Genomic DNA, 14,174 nt, shown 5'->3' on the forward strand with positions numbered 1-14,174 from the left:
TATAAAAAATGGAAAAAATAATGCTACCTGATCGCCGCATGACTCCTGCACCAAACAAAGGAGCACGCAAAGTACAACTCTTCCCCCCACCCCAATGAAAACAAAAAGCACATCTATATTGATTCTCCTGCACGTGCACTGTTATTGGCCCCTGAACTGGTGCAAGCGCTTCACGATCAGACAGTGATCTCTTGACCATAAAAATTTATATACATCATGTCCTTTGAGTTGACAGACTTCCTATGGTGTTGTGGCCATAATACCCTTTGATTCCCTAATAAATAGATGATTGGAGGTCCAACTGGGCAGGTTCTTTGTACCATGACTAGTTTTGCCAAGTAAAATTGATATTAAAAAAAAAGAGAAAGCTAAGTTTTCATACACGGTCGTGTAAACCGTATATGTGAGAGGATGGAAGTTTCAAGGCATTAATTAATGGGTAGGGATTTATAACTTTTCCCACTCTTTTTGAGAGACCCTCTCACATGCACAGCTGTGTATTATATAAACTTCCCCCCCAACCCCCAACCAAAAAAAAAGGAATTCATCCATACTCCGTAAAAGTTGAAGTCGGACACTTATCCCAACAGAAAAATGAAAACCCTCAAATACCCGTACTCCCACAACACAAGTTCAACTGGGGATGAACAAGAATGAAATGAACAAAGCCATTATTGAACTGAAATTTTCTGGCAACAAAGACCCATATTTCCTTTATTACGTCTGTGGTTCAACCCAATAAAGGATGGAGAGCCTTCAAAACCCATTCAATGGTCTTCGATTCTTTTATGATCAAACTCGAATGCCCAATTCTGAAATCTTCATTATCCTCTTGTTTAGAGCACTCCTCTGCTGTTTTGCAAGGGATGCCATAGAAGCAACCTGGTACGAGAACACTAAAGGAGTCAAAGAAAATTTATGGCTGAAAACCATTTGGAAAGCAAAGAATATTTAGGAATTAAAACTTACGGAAAAAAAAAAAAATCAATCTGGGACTTACCTCTGCTCGAAGTTTCAGAGCCTCCCTACCAGGGATTTCTCGTAGGCCATCCATCAAATCTACAATTGTGAAGTTTAGCAAAGAAATAAGTATTAAACAATGTAGGCGAGTCTTTCCAGCTGGAAGGACTTCTTATTTTGTAGGTAAAGTATTTATTTATACTGCACAAAAAATGCCTCGTTTCACTAGAATCTTGAAAGTGCACTGTTATTATCAGTTCTCAAGCAGTTATTATTTTCTACGGAAAGTAGCACATTAATTTCTTTCCCCTGTTTCCCTTCAGTAGAAAAAAGGGGGTGGGAGTTGCTGTTAATGCTCAACAGAGTACAAAACACTGCTTCCTGTCAGCACCAAATACATATGTTTATAAACCAACAAAGGCATTGCATGGCACAAGAAATTAGCCAAAGGTTGAGGCAAGCCTGACAAGTCAAATCACTCGTTACCCCACAAAGAATAATAAAAACATACAGGTAGACATACCAGCTGCTTGGGTTTCAACCTTGTAAACTGACTTAGCAAGTCCTTGGATTTCGCTTCCAACATTCCTGCAAAAAAATATGGAATAATCAGATTACAGGCTACAACCAATGTGTCTGTCACACTTGTCCATGTTATGGACTACAATGTCCTTCATTGCCCCCAAAAAGCCATGTATAGCACACGGATAAATGGACCATTTCAGGACCATAATTTGACAATCCGGAAAGCATTGTGTCATGTACACATAGAACCATATGCGCACAACTAGAAATGAGTCTAGAGTAGTGAAATCCCATTTACATGAGTTCAGAGATGCCCTGTTTCATATCCTTTTCCGCAAGAGCTGCTCTTTCAAGCAGCTTTTTGCTCTCATTCTTCGTTATATCCACAGAAAGACTCAGTTCTTTTACATTGTTCTCAGCTTTAACAAAAAGTGCCTGTCCAAGAATTTGTGAACATGAAGTAATAAGAAGTTGCTTCAAAGGAGAACACAAACAAATGCTTCTTCAGATTTATGTACATGGAATGCTAAGTCTGCATGCTTTGGTGCAATAAACAAGTCATAAGATGGCAAAGTGACTCACACATGTTGAGTATTCGTGGAACTATGGCTAAATTAATTTTCTTTCTACCCATAGTTACAACAAAGCTTCTTCTAGGTGAGAAACACATACCTCCTCACTCCGAAGTCGACCAAATGTATGATGGAACAAAAACCTTCTTGGGCCTGCAAATGCTACAAAGCCCTAGTTCAATTTCAAAGCTTGACATACACATTTTGCACAAATTTTATTTCCCCGAGAGAAAATAAAGAATACAACTGTTTGCAGAATTCAGAGGTAACAAACATAAAAGTGTTAAACATGTGGATGTGAGGGCTCAGATTCGATGACACATGACCAAGAAAAAACAGAGACACAGACACACATATGGAGAGAGAGAGATTATGATGCAGTTGAAACAATACAACATCATAAAAATAGAGAAACTGGGTCTCATTTCCCCTGAGATACCAATTCATCCTAGGGATTTGTGGAGCAATTTGTCATTAATCCATCACGTTCAGATGTTAATCCGTTTCTAGATGGCTTCACACCAATTGAACAAACCTAGCCATGCAGGCAAGAGGACAGAACAAATAAAATGGAGCAGAGGTTAGCAGAACATTTGCCCACTGCCACCAAAAAGTATCATAGATTCCTCTTGAAGAGAAGGTTAGATTCTTTTGTTGGTGCAAATTTTGCAATGAGCCTACAGCTGAGGAATAGCACATTCTTGAATGGTTAATTTGATGACCGAATGACCTGCAATCTTTAGATACCTTCCAAAGAGAACATAGAGGCACGGAAAAGATGTCCCCTAATAAAATATAGCATTTAGAAGAACAAAATATAGAAAATATTTTCAGGATAAAATTTAAAAAAAATAAAATAAGTTCACTCCCAACAGTTTATTTTTTTAGGGCCTCCGACAATTGAACACACAAATGATGCAGCATAAGCAAAGAAATGGGCTTATTTTAGTGAAATAAGCTTTGGGTTGGGTTACACATGCATTAGGCCTTTGGTCCAAAGGGGTTCCATGGTAATGGACCACTTTAATGGGCTTATAATAAGGGTAGAAGCTATATATACGAGATTTACATTATTATTTTGTTAAATTGGGAATCATACTAAATCATTGGAGTCCTAGAGTAATTAGTGTAACACACCCAGAACCTGGAGCCAATACCTGCAGGTGGAAGACAGAGCAGAGGAGAGAGACGATGGAGATGGAGAAGAGGGAGAGAGTGTTACAAGAGCTCGGTACTGTAGTGTCACTGTTCATGGTACTGTAGCATGAACAGTAACCGAGACTACAGTGTTGAGGGTGTTACTATAATGACTAACGAAAGATGAGGGGTCATATGATGTGAGGAACCAGAATCAAATATCCAATGATGAGAAGTTAAACTAGAACCAGATGACCCAACCAAACCTGAGTGAGACATAGTCATAGCAGAAACATGTGGCTGATCCGCTCCAGAAGAAGGAAGCATAGATTGCAACAGCTCAATCATAGACTAAGCAGATAAGTGATCACTTGATGCTGAAGTATTAGATGCTGGTGTAGCAAGGGCTGCCGGACCCTGTGAAGACTGCTGATAGGGCTGCCGAGGTGGTCCTTTGGCTGCATTCGGCTGAGTGGGAAATGAGGACTGACGCCCCTTTTGAAGCTTAGGACAAGCTGCTATCCAGTGTCCTTTCTGACGAAAAAAACTACATTCATCAATTGCAACCCGAGGTTTTGGTTTTCTTGTGAAATGAACAAGATTGGAGGCAGGTGAAGGCAACAATGGTGCAGAGGATGCTGCTAAGACAGTTTGAGCAGAGGTTCCTAAGTTAGCAACTTTAAAACGTGTCTCCCCTGTGATTAACTCACGGATAGCAGCATCAACAGTAGGAAGAGGAGTGCGGTGCAGAATAGGTCCACGTAAAGGCTCAAACTGATCTCGCAGTGCCATAAGAAATTGTACTAGACTCTGCCACTCTCTATAAGAGATACAGCTGTCTAATGCTTGAAGATCTTGTGGTTCCATGAGTGCCAACTAATCCCAATATGTAGTCCTCTGATTATAGAACTATTGTATAGTCTTACAATCTTGCTTGGCACACCAAATCTCCATTTCCAACTGATATTGTTTTGCAAAATTAGATTCAAGGTACATCTGCCGCAAGTAATCCCAAACTTCTTTTGCCGTCTTATACTTAGAACAATTCATTCCAATGCTAGGATCGATAGTGTTGTGTATCGAAGTAAGAACTTGTGCATTTTCCATTACCCACTTGCCAATTGCAGTTGCATAGGTCTCCTCCGTAGGATCTGTTGGCTTAACTGTAGTACCATTTATGTAACCTAGTCGTCCTCTTCCAAGTAAAAAATTCTCCATTACAGATGACCAATAAGAATAATTGTCTCCATTCAAACGAACACTGTTTGCTTATATTTTATCATCCATAGAAGCCATTGCACCAAAACAATAGGATTGCAATAAAAAAATGCAAACTGAGAAGCAGAAAAAAAATATGAGATAAACAAGGGATTGATAGAGCTGAGATGTATACTGCTGCTGCTGATTTACGATAGAAAGAGAAGGGAGGAACAAAACTGAAATCGATAACACCAAAAATGAGTAGCGACTCCTTGTGTAGCTCCTAATATTTGCGATGAAGGCTTGTAACAGTAGAGACGATCAGATCAGAGAACCTGGCTCTGATGCCATGATATTTTCCAGGAAGAAGAAAAAGAAGGCTATGCAGCCAGATTTCATTAACATTAAACAAAGAGATTACAAGATAATAAATATAATAACCCTAGTGGTCGCAAAAGACAAAACTACCCTTAATGAAATAATATAAAAGAAAATACATAAAAAGCCCCTACACTGTAGTCTCGGTTACTGTTCATACTACAGTATAGTGAACAGTGACGCTACAATACTGACTCCTGTAACAGAGAGAGCTGGAAAACGATGGTGTCCGTTTACCGATCGTGGACTGCCTATGATGTATTTCTATTAGCATATGAGGAGTAAACCTTGTACAAGACTAAGACCAAAAGCAGACTTTAACAAGGAAACTATATAAATATCCTAACAAGGAAACAAAGACTAACTAACTAATAACTAAACATAAGACCAAACTCTAACACTAACACACACCACGATAGGGAAACTCCCCCTCTCGTGGTAAATGACTAGCAACCCCAATGGTATATCTTAACACTCCCCCTCAAGCTGGAGTATATGACAAAGTCCCTATAGAGTTTATCTGGCAAGTACTAGAAAAGAGAAGTGTTTCGAATGACATAGTTAAAGATATAAATAATGGTGTGGTGACTAGTGTAAGGGGTCAAGGTAGTAAATACCCAATTACAATTGGGTTACATTAAGAATCAGCTTTAAGCCCTTATTGTTTGCACCTATCACGGATGATTTAACCAAAGACATTCAAAATTAGGCTCCTTGGTGTATGCTTTTTTATGATGATATTGTTTTGGTGGATGAGACAAAAGTAGGGATTAATGCCAAGTTGAGTTATGGAGATCAACCTTGGAATCAAATGGTTTTAAGATAAGTAGAACAAAAACGGAGTATATGGAGTGTAACTTTAGTTAAATTATGACAGATAATAAGGCGGTGAAAAATAATGGCCAGGATGATTCCGCAAAGTGATCAATTTAGGTATCTAGGCTCAATCATAAATAAAGAAGATGATAGAGAGGATGATGTTTCACAGAGAATTAAAATAGGATGGATGAAGTGGAGAGGTGCGACTGGTGTGTTGTGCGATCAACATAGTCATCAAATTTTAAAGGAAATTTTAGATAGTTATACGACAGGTTATGATGTATGGTATGGAATGTTGGGTTGTTAACAAACATCATATAGATAAACTCAGTGTAGTTGAGATGAGAATGTTGAGATAGATGTGTGGCAAAACTAAGAAGGATAAAGTAAGGAATGATTAAATTAGAGCTGATTTGGGAGTAGCTCCGATACATGATAAGCTACGAGAAAGTCATTTGAAGTGGCATGGCCATGTTTAACGGAGGCCTTTAGATCCTCCAGTATGGAGGAGTAATTGATTCAGCTTGAAGGAGCAAAAAGAGCCAGAGGCAGGCCTAAAATGACTCTGGGAGAAGTGGTAAAAGACATGCATAGCTTAGTCTTGTATCAAATGTGACCTCGAATAGAGCTGATCGGAGGGTAAGGATCCATGTAGCCAGCCACATTTAGTTGGGAAAAGGCTGAGTTGTTGTTGTTGTTGTAAACTTTATTATGACTGCAAGAATACCTCTCAGGGTGGTCTGGTATTTAGTATATCAGCTTCTTATATTATTTTTTATGGACATTGAGTAATAATTCCTGGCAAGGTTTAAAGTATCGATAGAGGTATCATATCGGAAGGGTGATTTTAAGAGACGTATCGTATCGTATATTTGTATCAGAGATACATATCGTACGCTATAGATGCACATGGAAATGGTCAAGATACACATGGAATACACTTTTGGAGCAAAAAACAATAAAAATCAGCAATATGTAACATGTATCATGCATAAACACTAAAATGGAGAACAACATATAACGAAACAAGAGACTTTCATCGATTTGAGTACAAACCCTTGCAAATGATCAAGTTTGATGCACCAACTAACTTAGTTTTACCTAAATCTATTGATTTATAGCAAAAAATAGGATTAAAAACCATGATTAAAACACAAATATCAAATTTTCCTATGAAATCTCCTTCAATCTCTAATCTCAAAAACAAAATCATAGTCTAATAGTCGCATGGGCCTTTAATGGCCGTATCGACATGAATTGGTTTGTATCAAGCTGTATTTGCCGATACATACCGATATGTATCGATACTTTCACAGAGACCCTTTAACGTATGTATCATAAGTATCAGTACATATCGGGCCATATCAACCGATACAATACGATACCAATCGAGACATACTATTTTTTTAAAAATATATACGTATCGATACAGACCGATACTTTAAACCATGATTTCTAGTTTATCAGCCCAAATCAATAATTCATAGACCTTGTCCTGTTCTATCGCCCCATCTATGTTTTTGTTAGAATGCAGTGGTTTTGAGGGTCAAAAGGGTCTGGTTGAGGGCCACTGGACCCAAATTTCAGCCTAACCAATCAGTATTTTCTGAGTTACCAATTTTCTCTCCGTGATTCTCATCTACTGATTTCTAGTTAGGAATACAATAATGCTTCTGATTAACAATTCAGTTCTTATATTCTTAAAAAAAAAAGGGCGTACCCAGTGCACGAGGCTCCCGCCACTGCAAGGTCTGGGGAGCGTCATATTGTACGCACTACGCAACCTTACCCCTGCTTCGCAGAGAGGCTGTTTCCAGAGTTCTTATATTCTAAGCTTCTGTTAAATCCAACATAACATCCAAATTTCAAGTTCGTTTCTGTTTTTTTAAGTGCCAATTTCTGGAAGTTTTCTCTCCCTTTTCCCCTTACCAGAAGAACTAGGAGTTTCCAACCCTAGTATCTTGTACTAACAAGCCTCAGCAACTATATTTGAAAAACATTGTCCTCAAAAAGTGTGGGAGAGAATTGGCAGATGTCTCACAAGATGAAATACAAGAGAAAGGCAAAAATGATTTGGCTCATACCTCGCATAAGAAGGAGGCCTGCCATAACAGCTACTCCACCTGCCACAGCCGGATGCTCTCGTGTGCTCATCAACTCATCTAAAAAGGAAGAAGGTTGAATACAACTTCAGCCGAATTATCAGATGCGTTTACAGAGGAAAACTCAGACCAATATCTTACCCCATCCTTCTAAAGTTAAACTTGGATGAATAAGAGAAACGGGGTTTTCCAAATATTGGATGGTCTTTGGCTAACTGTAGAGATTGGTCCTTTAACTGACTTGACAATGGACTAATCCAATATATATTCTAAACCTATAAATCATTTTTGAGTATTTAATCCATCCATTGAAAGGCAAGCTATGGCACATAATCTGGTGAGAGAAAGAAGGTGGCCAATTGATGATTTATGATGGATGCCTCAAAGAGAGAGTGATACCTTTGATTTTCTTGAAGAAAGCATCTTCATAAGCTTTATAGTGGGATTTCAACTGTGGTATGAAATCCTGTAAACATGTAGATATCTCAGCACAAAGTGTGACAATATAAAAGAAGCCACCCTTCCAGATTCCAGCCAACTAGGTAAAAGCTTCAAATGACGATAAAAAGGAAAAGAAATTTCAAACATAGAAAAGTAATATTAAAAATGTCAAACTAATTAAAACACTCGTAAGTCATAAATCCCAAATTGCATGATTGACAGCACCACCAAATAGATCTCCCAGTACAAGATTGGCCCCCAACTGATTGCTCATTTATACCAGATCCATAGATGCTGGAATCGTATTAAATCCCCAGCCCCATGAACTATATGAACCAAATCCCTTGAATTGATTTTTATTCATCATGGTCTAATTGAAAATTTGAGGTGAATCAAGCAAATCAAGTTTTTAGAGCAACCCCCCACCCGAAAAAGAAAAAAAAAAGTAAGGACCTTCCATCTATTTTTATCATGGATAGGATTATTGAGCTAAATAAATTAGAATCATCAATTGCAAAGATCAAATTTAAAAAATCCTAGTAGATTATCTATTAAACTTAGCTGATTCACCACCAAAGACAAATCAACTACAGATTATAAACTATGAACTGAGTCAGGCAACTATGATCTGACCCAAGCAGCCTAAAAGGTCAAGGGAACAAAATGGATATGGGCTAAGGCCATTCCATCAAATGTCTAACATTATCTTGATCAGGATGATACTTCAGCTAAGTTGTCCAAGCCAGTCCCTGAATATTTTCTTAGTCATTCTCCTCCAATTCATACTTGCTTAAAGCTGTTATAAGTCAAGTTCTCCTATGCCTGAAGTAGTGCAGATTTCCACATAGGTATGGAGGACTGAAAAGCTCTCCTTTATTTTAATCAAAGGTAGCAATGTTCGATTTATACGTAAGCTTTGTATCATATATGAAGGGTTGGTGATTTGATAGGCAGGTAACAACGTTTGATTTATAGCACCTATTTTTGAATTTGACACGCAGGTCCCTCTAAATTTTTCACTCCAAAAGTTTTGATTGGATATCTTTGGGCTGAAACATACTAGAATTTCCATTAAATAGACTATTTAGCTCATGACTTAATCCAATAACTTTTAACTAAATATTCCTTTACTGAATGACGAAAAGAAAAAAGGAAACACAGCTTATAAAGAATATACAAGAATCATCAAAACAAGTCCAACACTAGAAAAGACATTCAAATATGTTGATGCAGAAGCATCCTCCTATCTGTCACTTTGAGGTGTAATTTGATGTGGTACTAAAGACAATGCACATTAACAGCATAACCAATAGGCGATGCACGTTAGTGCAATCTTAAATAAAGAGGTATAGTTTTCAGTTAATAATATTTTTTAATGTTAATTTAATTAGTTTTATTTTTAGTAAATTTGTCTTTTACAATTTCTAGTAATCATGATATTTACTTTTACTTTTGTAAGTTGCAATTTAATACTTGGAAGGGTGGCAATTGTTGTGCTAGGCCTAAGGCCGCCTGCTCATCACTACCACATGGAAGTTTAATGCAGGACTGGTTCAAAAATTTGTCCTTTTTTAATACCTAAGGAGTATGAGCTTTTAATTCTTTGGGTTTTATTCATGGTTCCAAGTATCAGTATCACATCGGGTGTATCAGCCAATTTGTATTGGAATCCTGATACCATACCAGGGTGATACTATCACAGTGGAGTGGATCGGGCGGGTATCGGATTGGTTCACGGAGCAGCGATCCAACCTGATACCCTATAAAACCTGCGAAAAACAAGTTTTCTCCCATTCGAACTTCAGAACACTGGATCTCTCCTTCATCCAACCTCTGATCAAACTGAAATTTTGTGCAACTTACCGATTTTAAAGATATACAGTACCACCTAAGGGTGTCAATTGGTTCGGTTCCATGAATGGATGGTGTGACCGAAACCGAACCGAGAACCAAGTCGGTTCTGGAAGTGGAAACCAAATCCAAACCTGCTCAGTTCGGTTCGGTTCCAGTTCTAATTCAACTTTTCAATACGGGTCTACTTCGGTTCTCCAATACAGTTCCATTCTGCTAGGTTGTCAATTGTTGTTGCTTTGCTGTGTTCTCAAGAAACTCCATTTGTAGAAATAAAATGCTCACAAAACCTTAAAAGGAAAAGGAACCAGAAATATTAATAAATAAATAAGAATCCCAAGTGACTTCTCCACTTTCAGATCTTATCTTTCAGCTTACCCATCAATAAAGTCAGAGAAACAAATCAAAATTATAGTTCCAAAAGGAAAGGCAACACTATAAATTTAATATATATATATATATATATATATATATTGGGTTTTGGATTTAAGTGTGTTATTCGATTCGGTTTCGGTTCAAACCGACGGTTTGTGAACTAAAACCATAACCGAACCGAACCGAATTAAATGCTCATATACCAGAACCGAAACCAAACCGAATTTATTCGGTTTGGTTAATTCGGGTCGGTTTCAGCTTCGCATTCAGCTTCGGTTTGCTTTTGACACCCTTAGTACCACCATTCCTGATCAGAGTTTCAACAGCAAGAAAGTGCAACCTAAGCTGGCCAACGGCGACCTTGTTCTTCACCAATGTTTTGCAGGTTTTTGAAGTTTTTTATTTTTAATGGTGTATGGATAATGCTGCAAATACCAAGTTAGAGGGGTTCTATGTGTGTTCGAGTCGAGAAACAACCTTGGTGCAACGGTAAGAAAGCTCCATTGTGACATAGTGGTTGCGGGTTCAAGTTGGGAAATAGACTCTCCACAAAGCGGGGGTAAGGCTGCGTACCTTATGGCCCTCCCCAAAACGGCGGGAGCCTCGTCCACTAGGTACACCCTTTTTAGTGGTTCTATATGTGTGATTCTTGCATTTGTGTATTTTTTGTAACAAATTAAAAATCATGCGATTGAATTTATTTCATTTTTGTTTTAGGTAACTAATTATAAATTTAAAAATATATAGGGAGTTTGATTCTGATGTTTCAGTATGTTGTAGATCATAATGAGATCTATATGTTAGATGCTTGGAGGTTTGGGGATTAATGGATTTTTTTAAAAAATCCCAGACAAAGCATGTTGTGTGATGGAAAAATGATTTTTTTGGAGTTTTAAATAATAAAAATACAATTTTTTAAATAATAATAAAAATTTTAAAAAGTTCAGCATTTTATAGGATTGATACATGATGTGTGTGAATGCATGATATAATTGGATTTTTAACATGTGATTTTTTTGGGGGGGGTCAAACAAATGCATGTTTTAATGGAAATTTGGGTTTCTTAGAATATATATATATACAAAACAGATGGCCGGCAGAACAGACGGAGCTTGGATGGAAAAATGGGATTTGACGCAAAGATTTAGGTGAAAAGAAGGTGCACTGTATCTTGTGTCAGAAAGTCATCTCAGGGGGCATCACCAAATTAAAGATGCACCTTGGTCACAAACGAGGTAATGTGATGGGATGCCCTAGAGTCTCAGTAGAGGTGATCCATCAGTTTCAGCCCTCTAGATGTGGGTATACGCGGCATCAAGAACCAGGTAGAGAAAAGTAGAGACTCTGCATGAGCATACCGTACCTAGGGCTCGGACTATGGAACCCATTGATTAGGACGGGGGATCCCGAGAACGAGATCATGCATACTGCAATAGTTGGAACTTTCCACACACTCAAAAGCAGTGGGTCATTGACCCTGGCCCGGCATAATGACCATTGATCTACACATTTCCATTATAATTTTTAGTAAATTCCAATTTCCACATCTATCACTCCCATCAACCATTCAGAGCTCCCAACTTACATTTTTTACACCCTTACACAGAGCCAAAGTTTCATAATTAAAGCCTTATCTTCCTCTCCAAAAATATGGCTATTCCAATTACTTTAATATGCAGTACACACATTAAACTTCCACTGATCAACAGAAATTTCACTTGTTCACACAGAAATCAACACCGGGGGGATTTTCTCCATTTCCTAAGAGCTAGAAGGCAGAGGTAGAAGAATTGACATGTGCTAGACAAAAGCATTATCAGGTGTTAAGAGTGCTTTTAATTAGAGTCACTCGGCCATCCAGAGACAATTTTTTTTTGTTTGGGGGGAGGGGGGGGATGCCAGGGGTTCTAACTCAATAGTCATGTGTTTATTCTTTCCAATGTCGGATTTCAAATGCATGTGATTCAAGAGCTGCCTCCAATAAAAACATATTCAAAAGATTGCTCCCAACCCAACAACCAAGAAAAAGAGCAACTGCCTCCACCACTTGCCGTCAATGTTTCCACCCCAACAAGAGTATTCTTCCCTCCCCTACCCCCACCCCCACCCCCACCCCCATCCCCATCCTCATCCTGTCTATTGGTAGATAATGAGTGAGATGGTTAATCTATTAATGGTATACTTCACATTAAGGTTTGCCACGATGGTTTTTTGTATAAGGTTTGGGATACCTGAGATCCACAGCCAAACAATTTCAAGTCTTGGTTTGGATTTTGTTAGTATTTTTGGGAAATTTTAGTCAACATGCTGAAGGCAGGTTCTGTAAGAAAATGCAAAAGAAAATTTTTGGTTTGTGATGGGCTCTGATGATTCTGCTGATGATGCTATATATCTACTGTTTTTTGAGCCAAGAACAGGGTCAGACTCAAACTAATCAACCTTTAGCTTAAAGCGCCCCCCCCCCCCCCCCGGTCAGCTAAGGTCATATAATGCTCGAGCTTTTTCCAAACTGGCTCTTTCGCATTTATAAACAATGGCTGTGTCATTAGTAAGAGTAAGCATCCACTTATTGCTCATTCGTGCTATTTTTCGTTAAATTGATTTTTGATGTCTTGTAAGCATAATCTGTGAAATTCCATGAAACCAGAAACAAAGATCGAATAAAATAAGATTACAAAAATCGAAGAAGGTCAATCCTTTCCAAAACCGACATCAAATAAATCACACGCATACACCAATAGAAGATACCTAGAAATTTGAGGAGCACCCAGATCGGGGCAAGGCAACCCAATCGAGTAAATAAGACGACGTTTGACAGAAAACAATAACCAAAAATATATATATATATATTTTGGGTTGGGAGAGAGAGAGAACCTGTAATTCGTGGAGATGGGTGGAAGAGTTGTGTTGAAGAGAACGAGCAGAACGGAGAGCGGAATCCGTAGACTGAAAAACTGTTCTCTTCAGATCCTCTGCGGTGTAAGCGTGCCATGGCTTCTCTCCCTCCGTCCCTTCAGACGGCGTTGTAGTAGTAGACGCCTCCACTGCCTCTGCCATTTTGTCTCCTCTCTGTGTTCACTATCTTACTTTCTAGTCTACGGTGTATCCACCACCGGCGGCTGCGTTCTCGTGCCTAAGGCAGAAAGGGCGTTTTGGTCATGTTAATGTTTCTCAGGTTTACAGTAGAGTCCCCCATGAGTCTTGGACAACTCCTCGGAAAATTATCCTCTCAGGTTCTCTATTAGGTATAGTTCCCTAGTGCCTCTAATAAGAGTGGGGTGGACCGACCCCATCTGGGCAGTATGTTCGGGCAGGGGATACGGTGGTCATTTCTGTCCCCCATGAGAGGAATCGAAAACTGTACCACAAAAAGAACCTAAGAAGATAAAGATCTCCTAAAAAACAAAACCAAAAAAAAAATAAAAAAGAACACCACCCAATCTCGCAGCCATGCTACCCCTACGCCCAGACACAGGGGCGCACGTAACAATCGTCGCACTGTCTGAAAGGATAGAAACGATTAGGGGTATGCAAAAGGTTCGTGCACAGCCCGTGCACAGTGGCATGGTACACTGTTGCATACTAAGGTATCGTTTGATAACTTTATGTGTGTTTTTGTTTCGTTTCTCACCAAAAATGCTTTTTGGTGTTTTTGGTTGAAGAAACATATTTTTAGGTTGCAAATTAGTGTTTGATAAACCAGGGTGATCTTCTCCCCATTCTGTCATTCTTCTTCTTTCTTTTCTTTTCCAATTTATTTTCTCTGCAGTTATGACCGAACAACACCAGCAGCAACCCCTTTCCCTTTCCTTAT

At 38.6% G+C, this 14,174-nt stretch overlaps 1 protein-coding gene across 1 annotated transcript; it reads right to left on the bottom strand.

The window, feature by feature from the left end:
* Nucleotides 1-654: 654 nt before the first annotated feature.
* On the bottom strand, nt 655-13,509 carry LOC122643951 (RGS1-HXK1-interacting protein 1). The gene is made up of 9 exons (XM_043837528.1): nt 13,235-13,509; nt 8,093-8,159; nt 7,676-7,753; nt 2,158-2,210; nt 1,784-1,920; nt 1,484-1,548; nt 1,001-1,059; nt 764-882; nt 655-723 (listed from the first exon to the last, which is right to left on the bottom strand). The coding sequence occupies exons 1-8, from the start codon at nt 13,415-13,417 to the stop codon at nt 793-795; spliced, it is 732 nt and encodes a 243-aa protein (XP_043693463.1). The 5' UTR covers nt 13,418-13,509; the 3' UTR covers nt 655-723; nt 764-792.
* Between the last annotated feature and the right edge of the window lie 665 nt (nt 13,510-14,174).

This window comes from Telopea speciosissima, chromosome 10, assembly GCF_018873765.1.
Source record: "Telopea speciosissima isolate NSW1024214 ecotype Mountain lineage chromosome 10, Tspe_v1, whole genome shotgun sequence".
NCBI classification, from domain to species: domain Eukaryota; kingdom Viridiplantae; phylum Streptophyta; class Magnoliopsida; order Proteales; family Proteaceae; genus Telopea; species Telopea speciosissima.

What these genes read in the sequence shown, in the direction of transcription:
- LOC122643951 (XM_043837528.1), bottom strand. Translation starts at nt 13,417, where the DNA reads ATGGCAGAGGCAGTGGAGGCGTCTACTACTACAACGCCGTCTGAAGGG. An exon ending in AGGCCTCCTTCTTATGCGAG is followed by an intron (nt 2,211 to 7,675) that starts GTATGAGCCAAA and finishes TAGCATTTGCAG; the next exon opens with GCCCAAGAAGGTTTTTGTTC. An exon ending in CTCTGAAACTTCGAGCAGAG is followed by an intron (nt 883 to 1,000) that starts GTAAGTCCCAGA and finishes TTCTCGTACCAG; the next exon opens with GTTGCTTCTATGGCATCCCT.